Genomic DNA, 12,868 nt, shown 5'->3' with positions numbered 1-12,868 from the left:
TGCTCGCGGTGGCGTCTGGCGCGTAGTAAAAAAAACCTAACAATCTATGCTTCTTTTTTATTTGATCTTATGTTATTACTTAATATATGATGATATTAGTGATATTAATAGTGCTATATATTACTATTATATTTTTCCGTTGTTTGTTATTTTGTACATTTCAATTACACGTTTATTTAAAATATATTTACTGCGTATTTTCGAAAAAAATAATTTAAACTTATTTCCATTTATAGGTAGGTCTACAGGTGTGTAGATGGATTTATTTATTTATTTTTCAGCTTAACCGCTTAAAACATGCCTATGTGAGACGGTTTGTGTGCACTGGTTGCGTGACAACATGACGTCTTTTCTACATTTTTGTAGGACAAAAGTAGGACTTTTGTAGGACTTTCTATTATACAAACACACCCATTTGCACTGCAGCCAAATGATTTGTTCTAAACCCCAGGCACACTCATTCATTCCCAACAGACGCAGACTTCATTCACGTAAAACATGCGCGGCCGCCTTTTGCCAAGCTTACTACAGCAAAGGCTTAAGCTCATAATTATTAATTACGTCCCGGTGACGTTGCTCAGTAGCTCTTCAATGGCGAACGGCTGACGTTTGAATATTACATATGTAATGAGGACGTCGTCTTCATAGGCCTACCGTTAGCTCATGAATATTAATTCGCCTTACCTTCGCCATAGTACGATTCGTAAATGAGTTAACTGGACTGCTGAATCTTCTGCACCAGATCCATCCGATCTCACCCACAGCCAAGTTTGCCGACTCCGCATACAGCATCGGAATTACTGACTGCTTGTTTCACCTTTTTTGTGGATCTGATGCAATGAGTGCTTTTACTCATTTCTTAAATCCTTCGAAGATGGCTTGGAAGAATTATTATTTTGCCGTCTAATTAAAAACGTACATTTTAATATTCGGTACGGTTTTTATTCATTCGTTTTTTTGTCACTGAAGCTGCACAGGACCATGGATCCTCCACCGACTTCAGAGAAATCGCATCTCATCAACGAAAGAAATGCCAAAATATACTCCTTAAAAATTAACAGGTAAAATATGTATTTATCTATTTAATTTATGTACCAATAATTATTATTTTATTATTTTAGTATAATTTTGGATAAATTGTGTGATTCGAAAATGCATGGTCTGGAAATATGTGCACAATTAATGGTCTGAATTATAAAATTGATCTGTATGTTGTTCAGATTTTTTTTTTTAAGAATATAACATTTCATAATAATAATAAAATGCCTGAAATCATTTGGTATTTTCATAATAACTCTCGAAATCCTCTCAACCTGTCACAGCCAACAGATGGAGTCTGATATTTCCACATTGTGACACTAATTTAAAAGCCATATGCGCCAATCTTAGTTACCTCACGAATCCATGTTTATTCTGACAACAGCACGTAATTTAAATGTATATTTTGTAAGCATGCAATGCGCGAGATGCTTTGTTTTAATTAAAACATTTATTTCTATGCTTGAGTTTGCATTTTGGACAGTAGCCTTTTTTGAGCAATGGCCTCAGGGAAGTTTAGTGAGTAGAAGAATAGTATGGCTTCCATATGGGCTAATCTTTTCATTGCTTCTTACAGTAATAAAAATCAAATTAAATAATTATCAAACTCTTCATAGCCCCTTTCTTTTCCTCTGCACGCCCAGTCAAATTATCCTAAAGCAAAGAGGTGATAGAGCAGTTTCAGCACCATGGACAGATTCACTTCAGTTGTTAATATTAAAAAAGATGAAAATCAAATTACGCTCCTAATTATAAGCAGAAGGTGGAAAGACATTTTTGATTTTCGTCAGGCGAAGAAATATTTTACTCAGAATTTATTAGGCATAAATAACAGATAAATTAGGGCACTGGTACGTAACGAAAATTCATCAGCGTTTATCATGAATAATACGAAAATATGACAAATTGCGCCGGATACAAAACTACACAATGTGTTTTAAATAGAAGGTGAAACTATGTTTTAGATATTTAAATGCAAACGCAAATGGATGTAAATACTCAATACACACAATTTTCACAAGCACACTTTTAAACCCAAAGCTACATTTTTTGTGGCATTTAGGATGATGTCGAGGAACAAGTACGATTATATTCTATTTAAAATGCGTATAAAACTGTCTATGCGATAAAATGAGTAAAATTCAGACAATAGATACAACAGGCAATCGTGCAAGTTATGTTGCCTCGGAAGTCATTTTCAAGTTGTGTGCAGTTAATCGCAATTAACAGGCTGCTGTTTGCATTAGCTGGATTGTGGTCTTAAGTGAGAAATGATTTTCATGATGATCTCATGAAAAGAATGAATTTAGATGGATGTTGCAGATGCGTTTTCTAAAGCCTGCTGAAACAAAGCATCACTTATCAATTTAGATTGGTGACATATTACGTCAACAAAAAGGTAATTTAAAAAAAAATAGCACATTGGTAATGGTACATCAACAGGTCACTTGAACAAATGTAGAAGTACCTGAAACAAGGGAACAATCTACAAGAAGTACGTGCTGTATCTACCCAGGTAGTTACACTGCAATGTTTTCTCAAAATGAAAATTTACCGGGCTTAATCTTTCTTTAAGAGAGAAGAAGGAAGAAATTCATATTTTTGACTATTATTATTAGCGTATACATTTTTTTTAATTCATCAACCCTCCAAGTAAAATGTTAAAAACATGTATTTAAATAAAGGTTTCGAACGTTATTTTAAAGAAAAAAATGCGTTATTTTCATAAACATCAAAATTAAATTCAAGTCTTAAAATACTGTTACATCAAATACAGAAAATCACAGCAACACTTTGCAGTCTTGATTCAGTGCTCAAAAGCAGGGCCCTGATGTAATGCTCAATGCTCTAAAATCTTCTGCTGCACTGTAAACATCTCCATATGCACCTTACTGTACAAAAGAGCATTTTATGCATTTAATAAATTGAGGAAATAGCGTTAGGTTACAGGAGGGACGTTCACTGTCTTATCAAAGCATATCATAAATGCTGTTAAACCTGCCAGCTGTGGTTATCAGAAATTCATTGTAAATAAATAAATACGCTCCTTCAACCATTAGGAGCCATTGGTGCCAGGTTGTACCGATAAGATGTTAAAAGCAACTAATCTACTTTAAAAATATCGAAAATACCGACAACAACTGGTTTTCCAAAATCATAATAGTAAAATAAAAACAGCGTCCAGGAATTCATGTGTAACCTATTGATAAAGTAAACCCAAAACACCACAACGGTGAAACTAAAAACACATAAAATAAATAAAAAACAAATAAATAAACATAAACTAATGCATATTCGATTACAAAATAATAAGAAACGTAACTTAATGCGTAGGCTAATGAATGTGATGATTATAGAAACCGTAAAATATAAGGTGCCTTCTGGTTTTACGTACAAAAACCCGAATGTTTTTTATTTACAAAACCCACATTTCTAGAGTAGGCCTATGTTATTTCGAAAAAACTGTTATAGTCAAGCTGACTGATTTTCTAAGATGTCTTTTCTCAGTTGGAAACAATAAAATCGATTTGCATTTGTCACGCAAATAAAACTGAGACACACTTTCTAATTTGAGCGCAATTATAACAGGCATACCGATATATTTTAATAGGGTAATACTCAAAGCTGCAAATGAATTCTGATTATGAATAATAAACACATCAATAGATAGAGTACATGCCCAATTTCATACTGTTAGGGGATCAGAAAAAAAATATGTGCTGTATGTACGTATGCTTGCTGGTCTGTGTGTGCACAAAAAACTCATCCAGTGTATCATGTCTGTGTCCCGGTGGGGTGATTAAACAGACGCCGTGTTCCACTCGACTGCCTCCTTTCAGCAGCAGCAGCGCTCTTGCGCGCCTGATGCAGTACTCTGGTTATCTCATGCGCACCGAGATTGCGCTTTCCGCCCCATTAGCCCCATCATAGCGTCTCTCTCATCAACACACAAGACAGAAGGGCCAAAAACGACCATGTCAGCAGATTTCGACTTGGGTCCTCATGGCATGGCATGAGCTGTGTATTTGCATACATTATTTACATTTACATACATGTACATATTTTCCCTCTACAAAGCACTTTTACATATGCACTTTTCATTTCCATAATTCAAGAGCAACCAAGAACAGGTATTATCTTAGTAATTAGTATCTTTGTGATGGCTGATTTACTTATGGTGTCACTGCATGCATTGTTCTTACAGTGAATTCTCAGGTTCCAAAGAAAGTTGTCCAAACTTGCCTTTGGGAAATGGCGATATGGCTGGTGCTATCGAGCTGAAGAGGCCCGTTGGATCTCATTGCCATGGAAAAAAAGCAGCTTTCGATGAGAGCCATGAGAAACTCATAGCAAAGAAGAAACTGTACATCGCCTCCATAGTCTGTCTGGTTTTCATGATTGGAGAAGTTATAGGTAAGAACACAGTGACAGTATAGTTCTTTTTAGGGGAAATTTTGAAGAATTTGCATAAATGTAACATTACTGCTCATAAATATAATAGACTACATTAAAAGCACATCAAAGTTAAAGCAATGCTTTACCACAGAGTAGTTCGCACAAAAATGAAAAGTTGCTGAAAATGTACATACCCTCAGGCCATCCAAAATGTAGATGACTTTGTTTCTTTATCGGAACAGATGGATCCTCTGCAGTGAATAGGTGCCGTCAGAATGAGTCCAATCAGCTAGTAAAAAAAAGTTACAATAATCCAAACAATGCCAGTAATAAACATCATTAAGATCCACTGTACGTAATATTGCTTTCTCCAGTGAAAAAGTCATCTTGCCTGTATCAGGAGAGAAATATGCACAGATCAACCACTATTTACAAGCGAAAACAGTCCAAAACTGTTTTAAACAGATATGTGGACTTTTTCACCAGAGGAATGATTATTATTATGGATTACAGACCCATTTTGGACAAAAGCAATGTTTTAAAGTTTAAAGTGGATTAGCTGTGGAAAATTGTGATGTTTTTATTAACTGTTTGGACTGCACCCATTCGATGCAGAGGATCCACTGGTGAGCAAGTGACACAATGCTGTATTTTTACAAATTTGTTCCGCTGAAGAAATAAACTTATGTACATCTTGGAAGATCTGACAATGAAATAAATTTCTAGCCAATTTTCTTTTTTTTAAATACTGTATATAAAAAAATGTCAATGCAAGCCATTTATTTTGCTTCGTCCTTGAGTGCCAAAGTTGTTCTCTTCACAATAAATGCTCTGATTGCATTTCACAACCAAGTAAATGATGGATTAAGCAATATGTCATTGTAACACAAAATTATTTGAAAAATGCTGGATCAAAACCAGTCCTTGACTCATTTATAAAATGTGATAACAGGCTTTTTTTCTTTGTTTTGTTCAGCCTGTACTGCACTTTTTTTGTTCAAGTCAGCATTCACAACCCAAGCACACTTTAAAATAATTATGAGTCATTCTTTCTTTTAAACTTGAAACGATTTATGCTGTGCAAGCTTTCTCCAAAACCATTTGTGCCTCACTACACAAAGTAACTTTCTGTAATGTTTTCAGAGCATAATATAATAAATGTTATTCAGAATGAATAACACTTACGGCGAATGCTTTATAGTGAATTATAAATGCAAATACACCCTTAAAAATAGACTCTTTATTGGCATTGATGGTTTCAAGAAGAACCTTTATTGCACAAACACTTCTTTATAGTGTAAAAAGGTTTACATGTTTAATATGTTCTTTACAATAAGAAAAAAAGGTTCTTTGGGGAACCAAAAGTGGTTGTGGCGGCATCTCTGTGATTCATTTGAAACCTTTATTTTTAAGAGTGTACCTCTCTAATAGATGCTTATTTCTTATTCTCTGCTGTACTTGTGATGCAGGTGGTTATCTAGCGCACAGTCTAGCCATTATGACTGATGCAGCCCACCTTCTGACTGATTTTGGCAGTATGATGGTCAGTCTTTTCTCCTTGTGGATCTCCTCAAGACCACCAACCAAGATAATGAACTTTGGCTGGCACAGATCAGGTAAGTCCATCCCAGAGTTTCCATCTCAGTCCTATCAAATAAATTTTACATTTTTATTTTATATTTACATGTTAAATCTAAATCATGCATATCAATTAAAGTAACATTTCATCTAAAAATAAAAACAAAACTGAGACAATATTTGCTTACCTTTATGATGTTCCAAATGCTGTTTTTTTCATGCTTTTTTTTCCATACAACAGTAGCTCATAGTGAACACATTTGTCTGTCAAGCCCCAAAAATCAACATAAAAATATCACAAAAGAAATCAGTACATTATTGTTGTGCTAATTTCTACATCTATAACTTTGGATGAGAAGCAGACTGCAAGTCATTTTTTATGTAAACTATTCCTTTAAAGGACAAATTCACTTCCAGAGCAAAAATTTACAGATAATGTACTCACCCCCTTGTCATCCAAGATGTTCATGTCTTCTTTCTTCAGTCGTAAAGAAATTATGTTTTTTGAGGAAAACATTCCAGGATTTTTCTCTATATAGTGGACTTCTATGGTGCCCTGAGTTTGAATTTCTAAAATGCAATTTAAATGCAGATCCCAGCCGAGGAAGAAGAGTCTTATGTAGCAAAACGATCGGTTATTCTCATTAAAAAAAAACAAACAATTTAAATACTTTTTAATCTCAAAACGCTCATCTTGTCTGGCTCTGTCTGAACTCTGTGTATTCTGGTTCAAGATAGTTAGGGTATGTCGAAAAACTCCTCATCCTACATCGTTGCAAAAGTACTGATCCAGTCTTTCCAAAGTGGACATGCAAAGAAGATCAACACCCTTAACAAAAAAGGTAAAACAGTGATATAGGATGATTTTGAAGTTGAGGGAGAACATGAGATGAGTGTTTTTCAACATGTCATGAACTGAAAAGAAAACAGTTCAGAACAGAGTTCAACTGGTAGAGCAAGACAAGATGAGCATTTGACATTAAAAAGTATATAAATTGTATTATTTTTATGAAAATAATCGATAATATTGGTAGATAAGACCCTTCTTCCTCGGCTGAGATTGTTTACAACAGCATTTGGGATCGTTTGAAGCTGCATTTAAACTGCATTTTGGAAGTTCAAACTTGGGGCACCATAGAAGTCCACTATATGGAGAAAAATCCTGAAATGTTTTCTTCAAAAAAAATAATTTCTTTACGACTGAAGAAAGAAAGATACGAACATCTTGGATGACAAGGGGGTGAGTAAATTATTTGTAAATTTTTGTTCTGGAAGTGGACTTCTCCTTTAAGTCTTTGCTACATCCAGCTGTGATGCTAAACAATATCTGTCTCAAATGAACATCTTACAGAGATTCTGGGAGCTCTGATATCTGTGATGTCCATCTGGATCGTGACTGGGGTGTTGGTGTACCTTGCCATTGAGAGGATAGTAAGAAATGATTATGAAATTGAAGGCCATGTGATGCTCATCACCTCAGGTTGTGCAGTTGTGGTTAACATCATGTGAGTAGACAAATCTACTATTAGCAACACACTAAAACATGCTAGCAATATGCCAAATCATGCTAGAAACATGCTAGCAATATGCTAAAACCTTCAAATCTGAAGCTGAAGTCACAGACAAGGCTTTGTCAAGCCAGCATCAAAATTTGGCAATAAACTTTAGTTATTATATAAAATCTTAGCAATTGTAGAAGTACAGAAACAACAAAACTAGGATTTTGTTAAATTCATATGCTTTTGTGTGCATTATTGTTTTTTATTTCAGAATGGCCTATATTCTACACCATTCCACGACCTTTCACGGTCACGGTTCAGGCTACCACAAGATTGATGAGAATGGGATGAGCCCTGTGGGCCATGGCCACTCCCATAGCCTCCTGGGTAATCATGGGAACACCAGTGTCAGAGCAGCATTTATTCATGTTTTGGGGGATCTCTTACAGAGCTTCGGAGTGATGGTGGCCGCCATTATAATCTACTTCAGGGTAAATGAACACTAACATAAAGAATCAACCTAAACATGTGCCTTACCTCATTCAACTCATTAAAGCCGAATTAGAAGTAAATTAGAATGATTTCTGAATATTGAGCATCACAGGAATTCCATTATAAAACGGATAGTTCCAGTCCTTGATTCTGATTGGTTGAAATTACTTTACAAACATACACCTTTGTTTACGTTTGTGTGTTGCTCAGCAATCACTTTGTTGCAACCACAACCGTTTCTGAGAAACTATTGTTTGGTTGAAGAATAATGTTTTTAATAATATAATTTACTCTGTTTTACATTAAACCTTACTACGTATATGGAATAACCGTTTTATAAAAGCAATAAACCCCAGGAAGCTGTGGCTTCACGTCGTGCCTAACAATGCCCCTTAGCTGTTATAAATTCGCTGTAAACCACAGCTTCTTAAACATATTAAACCATATTCAAATAAATTGTAATAATATTTTACAATATTACTTTTTACTGGTTTATTTTATATCAAATAAATGTAGCCTTATTGAACATAAAAGCCTTAAAAATCTTACTGACCCCCAATTTTTGAACAGTAGTGTTTTTTTTTTAGATAATCAAATTAAATTACCTTGAAAAGGAAGAGGACACTGAATTCTTTCCATGACTTTAGAAAGCATTTGAGTGGAGAATGTTTCTTCTGACATTTGTAGTCTAATTAAATTTGACACTTTGCAAAGAACCATCTGATTTTGTTCTTTAATGCATCAGTACCCTCTATTCTCTCTCCACCTTCTAACGCAGCCAGAATACAAAGTAGCCGATCCCATTTGCACTTTCCTCTTCTCTGTGTTCGTCCTGGGCACCACCATTACCATCCTGAGAGATGTCTTCCGCATTCTCATGGAGGGTAAATTTTCACATTTAATAATTACATTACATTTGTGATATTCTCAATCACTTGATATATGCATGCAATGTCGGTATATTTTCTGTTGCATAATACACATGGTTTAATATTCAAAAAAATGTAAAAGAAAATGACACACTTCACCTTTAAATGCAAACTATGAATTTCTCAGCCAGGTTTGCCTCTATCCTTGTAAACCCAGTGTCATGTGTCTGTGTTCAGGGGCACCCAAAGGAATAGAGTTTAATTCAGTAAAGGAGGTGCTGCTGTCTCTGAAAGCAGTGAAGGCCATGCATAGCCTACATCTATGGGCTCTCACCATTGGCCAGAGTATGGTGTCTGTTCACATAGCTATTGGTAAGTTTATTAGATAATGCTTGCTTCACAGCACAGTTATACTGTTATTCTTATACTGTTCATTTGTATTCTTCTTTATGCCTATTACTCATGTGACCAGACCAGTCTTAAGTAGCAGGGGTATATTTGTAGCAATAGCCAAATATACATTTTATGGGGCAAAATTACTGATTTTTCTTTTATGCCAAAAATGATTAGGATATTAAGTAAAGATCATGTTCCATGAAGATATTTTGTAAATTTCCTACCATAAATATATCAAAACTTCATTTTTGATTAGTAATATGCATTGCTAAGTACTTAATTTAACACTTTAATAAAACTTTAAAGGTGATTTTCTCAATATTTGATTTTTTTTTTGCACCCTCAGATTCCATATATTCAAATAGCTGTATCTCTGCCAAATATTGTCTAAACATCAATGGAAAGCTTATTTATTCAACTTTCAGATGATGTATAAATCTTAATTTCAAAAGATTGACCCTTATATGACTGGTTTTGTGGTCCAGGGTTCTTAATCTATTGATTGTTTTTAAAAAGGTGTCTTGTTTGTGCCTCATTTGTGTCCCCAAGGACACAAATGAAATTTTTATTTTATTTTATTTTATTGTGGAACAAAATATTTCAAATAAAATATTACAGATTTTTAAATTATATTTTACATTTATTTATTAATATTAAAATGTGAAATGTTTGTTTTCTGTGAATATTATCACAATTTGCATGCCCCAATTTATTGTACTTTTGTTGTACTTTTACTGTAATATTTAAGTAGAATATAAATTTTAAGGTCTTTTCGACCCTGTGGTTCAAATGAAATTTATTATTTATCTGTTTTTTTTTAATTATTATTTGTGGTTATAGTTACACTACCAGTAAGATTTTTAATGTTTTTTTTTTTTAAGAAGTCTCTTCTGCTCACCAAGCCTGCATTTATTTGAGCCAAAGTACAGCAAAAACAGTAAAATATTTTTACTCTTTAAAATAACTTTTTTCTAATTGAATATATTCAGTCTTGAGTGCCACATGATCCTTCAGAAATCATATGATAATAATATGCTGCATAATATGCTGATTGGCTGTTTCAGAAACTTTTTTTTTTAATTATTATTATTATTATTATTATTGTCAATATTTAAAACAGCTGAATACATTTCTTTCAGGATTCTTTGATGAATAGAAAGATCCAAAAATCAGCATTTATCTGAAATAGAATATTTTATAACATTCTAAATGTCTTTATCATCACTTTTGATCAATTTAAAGGATTCAGTTTTATTTCCGATAAATGCTGATCTTAGGATCTTTCTATTAATCAAAGAAACATGAATAAATATACTCAACTGTTTTAAATATTGGTAATACTAATACTACTACTACTAATAACAATAAATGTTTCTTGAACAGCAAATCAGCATATTAAAATGATTTCTGAAGGATCATGCGACACTGAAGACTGGAGAAATAATGCTAAAAATTTTACTTTGATCAGAGGAATTAATTACATTTTAAAATATATTAAAATAGAAAGTGGTTATTTTAAATAGTAAAAATATTCACAATATTACTGCGTTTGCTGTACTTTGGATCAAATAAATGCAGGCTTGGTGAGCAGAAGAGATTTCTTTAAAAAACATTAGCAATCTTACTGTCCAAAAACTGTAGACTGATAGTGTATATTTACCTCAAGATCAGTGCTTCAAAATACAAAAATGAGTTTACACGTGTTATGGAATATGATAGAAATATATGAACATTCAAGCACAGCATCATCTATGTATGTTTAACCTACCCTTTTTTTCTTTCCCCTCAAGAGGAGAACGCTGACCCTCATAGTGTCTTAAAGGAAGCCACTGAACTCCTTCAGACCAAATTTGGCTTTTACAACACAACCATTCAAGTGGAGCCTTATTGCGAGGACATGATCCACTGCACCCAATGCCAGGACCCTATGGACTAAGTTCCCCAAGCGCACCGGTGAGAGGCTGCCTGTATAAAACGTATGCACACATATTAAGCTTCATTGAGGGTCCAAGCCAGAAATGGAAACACTGTGCAAATGTATCATCTACATATCATTACGAATATGTACATGCCAAATCCATCTCTAGGAAATAAAAAAAGAGATTCCACACTGTGCCATCTTAAAAGTGCATCTTCAGCATAGGAGAAATAGCTTTAAAATGAAGTGGTGATGTTTAGCTTTACATACTGTATGCAAAGATAAACTGATCATAAATATCAGGCCTGGAGGCATCACTGTGAGCCTTTTTATTGTGACTTTGCAAGGTTTTGCTTGGCCGGCTGGCATCGTACATTACAGGAGAAGTGTACTATAATTGCCTGTCTGTGGTCTTGGGAGGGTAAAAGATGTGTATTGATGTGACTTCCTTAAAAACAATTAGAATAGGGTTTATTATGCCCTAGCCAGCCTTGTGTCCGCTGTCAGCGTGGTTTTCTAATCAATGTGAATGTCCGCCAAACTGCGGCATGATGTTGTAGGGCTTAAAAAGAGATTCTGCTCAAGTGTAATTATGGATTTTGTTGGCGATCTCTCACTAATGTCTTGTCTCACGGTACAATACTATTTGCAAAGGCAAGCGGGTGATTAACTCTGTTCTTTCTCACTGGCTGCAGTAGTGAAGGTGCTGTTGTGGTTTCGTGCGGCTTTGAAAGAACAGTGGAGACAAAATGGCTGATGAATGAAACAGATAAGTGGGATATTACAGGTGAAGTGTGTAATTTGAAATACTTTATCTCAGATTCATGTGCAGAAATTAGTGCAAGTAAAACATTTGTAGGCTAATATCACAGCAAATTCATTTGAGTGGTCTTTTCAATTAAGCAATGAAGATAGTCTCGGTCGGGACTATCTGTGATAGGCTGTTTAGCAGGACAAATATGACTACGTACTAGGGGTGTAATGATACATGTCACGGTACGGGCATCTCGGTTCGGTGCATGAGGCCTTACAACGAATACAGGCAATTCTCCCTCAATCCAAAAGGGGCACCCGCAGCAACGCACTCTGTTTGATAACCGACGGCAGGAGAACAGCGAATTGCGCACTTGAAAACAAAGCCCACTAAACAGTGATTATGTGCTGATTCTGAACGCGTCTCTCACTGACAAAGGAGTATAACGTTATTTTAAAGGCTTGCGCACTCAACGGTCTCCGAAATGGAGCTTTGTGCTTTTGTATCCTACCTCTCTCATTCGGCACAAATCCAAATATTACAAAATATTTCCATTATTGCGATGCATCCAAATGCTAAACTATTATTTATCATGTAACTTACAGACTTCAGTACTTCAGTCGTGTTCTAACAGCGACACAGTGAGGCTAGAGCGCTGATGTTTGGTTCACTGTGTTTTATTTTGATAAAGTACCAACTGCGCTGTCAAGTTAGCAATGCTAGAAGCCTGGAACTGATGTTTTGTGTTAGTGTGCATCGGTGCGATTACTTTTCTCATACTAGCAAAATCAACTTAAACCAAAAACAAAAAGAATGTTGCTTTCTGCCATTTGAGTTTAATTTCCGTCACAAAACTGAACTGAAACTCAGCAAATATAGGCTGTTATGTGTCACACAGTTTTTTCCTCGTCTGTCTATTAACTAAATT

At 34.7% G+C, this 12,868-nt stretch overlaps 1 protein-coding gene and 1 long non-coding RNA gene across 2 annotated transcripts; one reads left to right on the top strand and one right to left on the bottom strand.

Annotated features, from left to right (window-relative positions):
* The first annotated feature begins 780 nt into the window (after positions 1 to 780).
* Positions 781 to 11,204, top strand: slc30a2 (solute carrier family 30 member 2). Its single transcript, XM_051139211.1, has 8 exons — positions 781 to 1,061; positions 4,244 to 4,452; positions 5,904 to 6,050; positions 7,364 to 7,517; positions 7,783 to 8,002; positions 8,782 to 8,887; positions 9,110 to 9,244; positions 11,059 to 11,204. Exons 1-8 carry the CDS (start codon positions 982 to 984, stop codon positions 11,202 to 11,204), a joined length of 1,197 nt encoding a protein of 398 aa, XP_050995168.1. The 5' UTR covers positions 781 to 981.
* LOC127183276 (uncharacterized) lies at positions 5,754 to 7,428 on the bottom strand. The gene is made up of 3 exons (XR_007830019.1): positions 7,362 to 7,428; positions 6,201 to 6,276; positions 5,754 to 6,081 (listed from the first exon to the last, which is right to left on the bottom strand). It is a non-coding gene; the product is annotated as an uncharacterized LOC127183276 (long non-coding RNA).
* Positions 11,205 to 12,868: the final 1,664 nt, after the last annotated feature.

This window comes from Labeo rohita, chromosome 20 (genome assembly GCF_022985175.1).
Source record: "Labeo rohita strain BAU-BD-2019 chromosome 20, IGBB_LRoh.1.0, whole genome shotgun sequence".
Classification (NCBI taxonomy): Eukaryota; Metazoa; Chordata; class Actinopteri; order Cypriniformes; family Cyprinidae; genus Labeo; species Labeo rohita.
The sequence above is the reverse complement of the archived record's forward strand: the minus strand, read 5'-3'. Positions and strand labels throughout refer to the sequence as shown.

Coding starts and splice junctions, on each gene's coding strand:
- slc30a2 (XM_051139211.1), top strand. CDS start 982: ATGGATCCTCCACCGACTTCAGAGAAATCGCATCTCATCAACGAAAGA. Junction 1,062..4,243: donor TACTCCTTAAAAATTAACAG/GTAAAATATGTA, acceptor TTGTTCTTACAG/TGAATTCTCAGGTTCCAAAG. Junction 8,888..9,109: donor CTTCCGCATTCTCATGGAGG/GTAAATTTTCAC, acceptor GTCTGTGTTCAG/GGGCACCCAAAGGAATAGAG.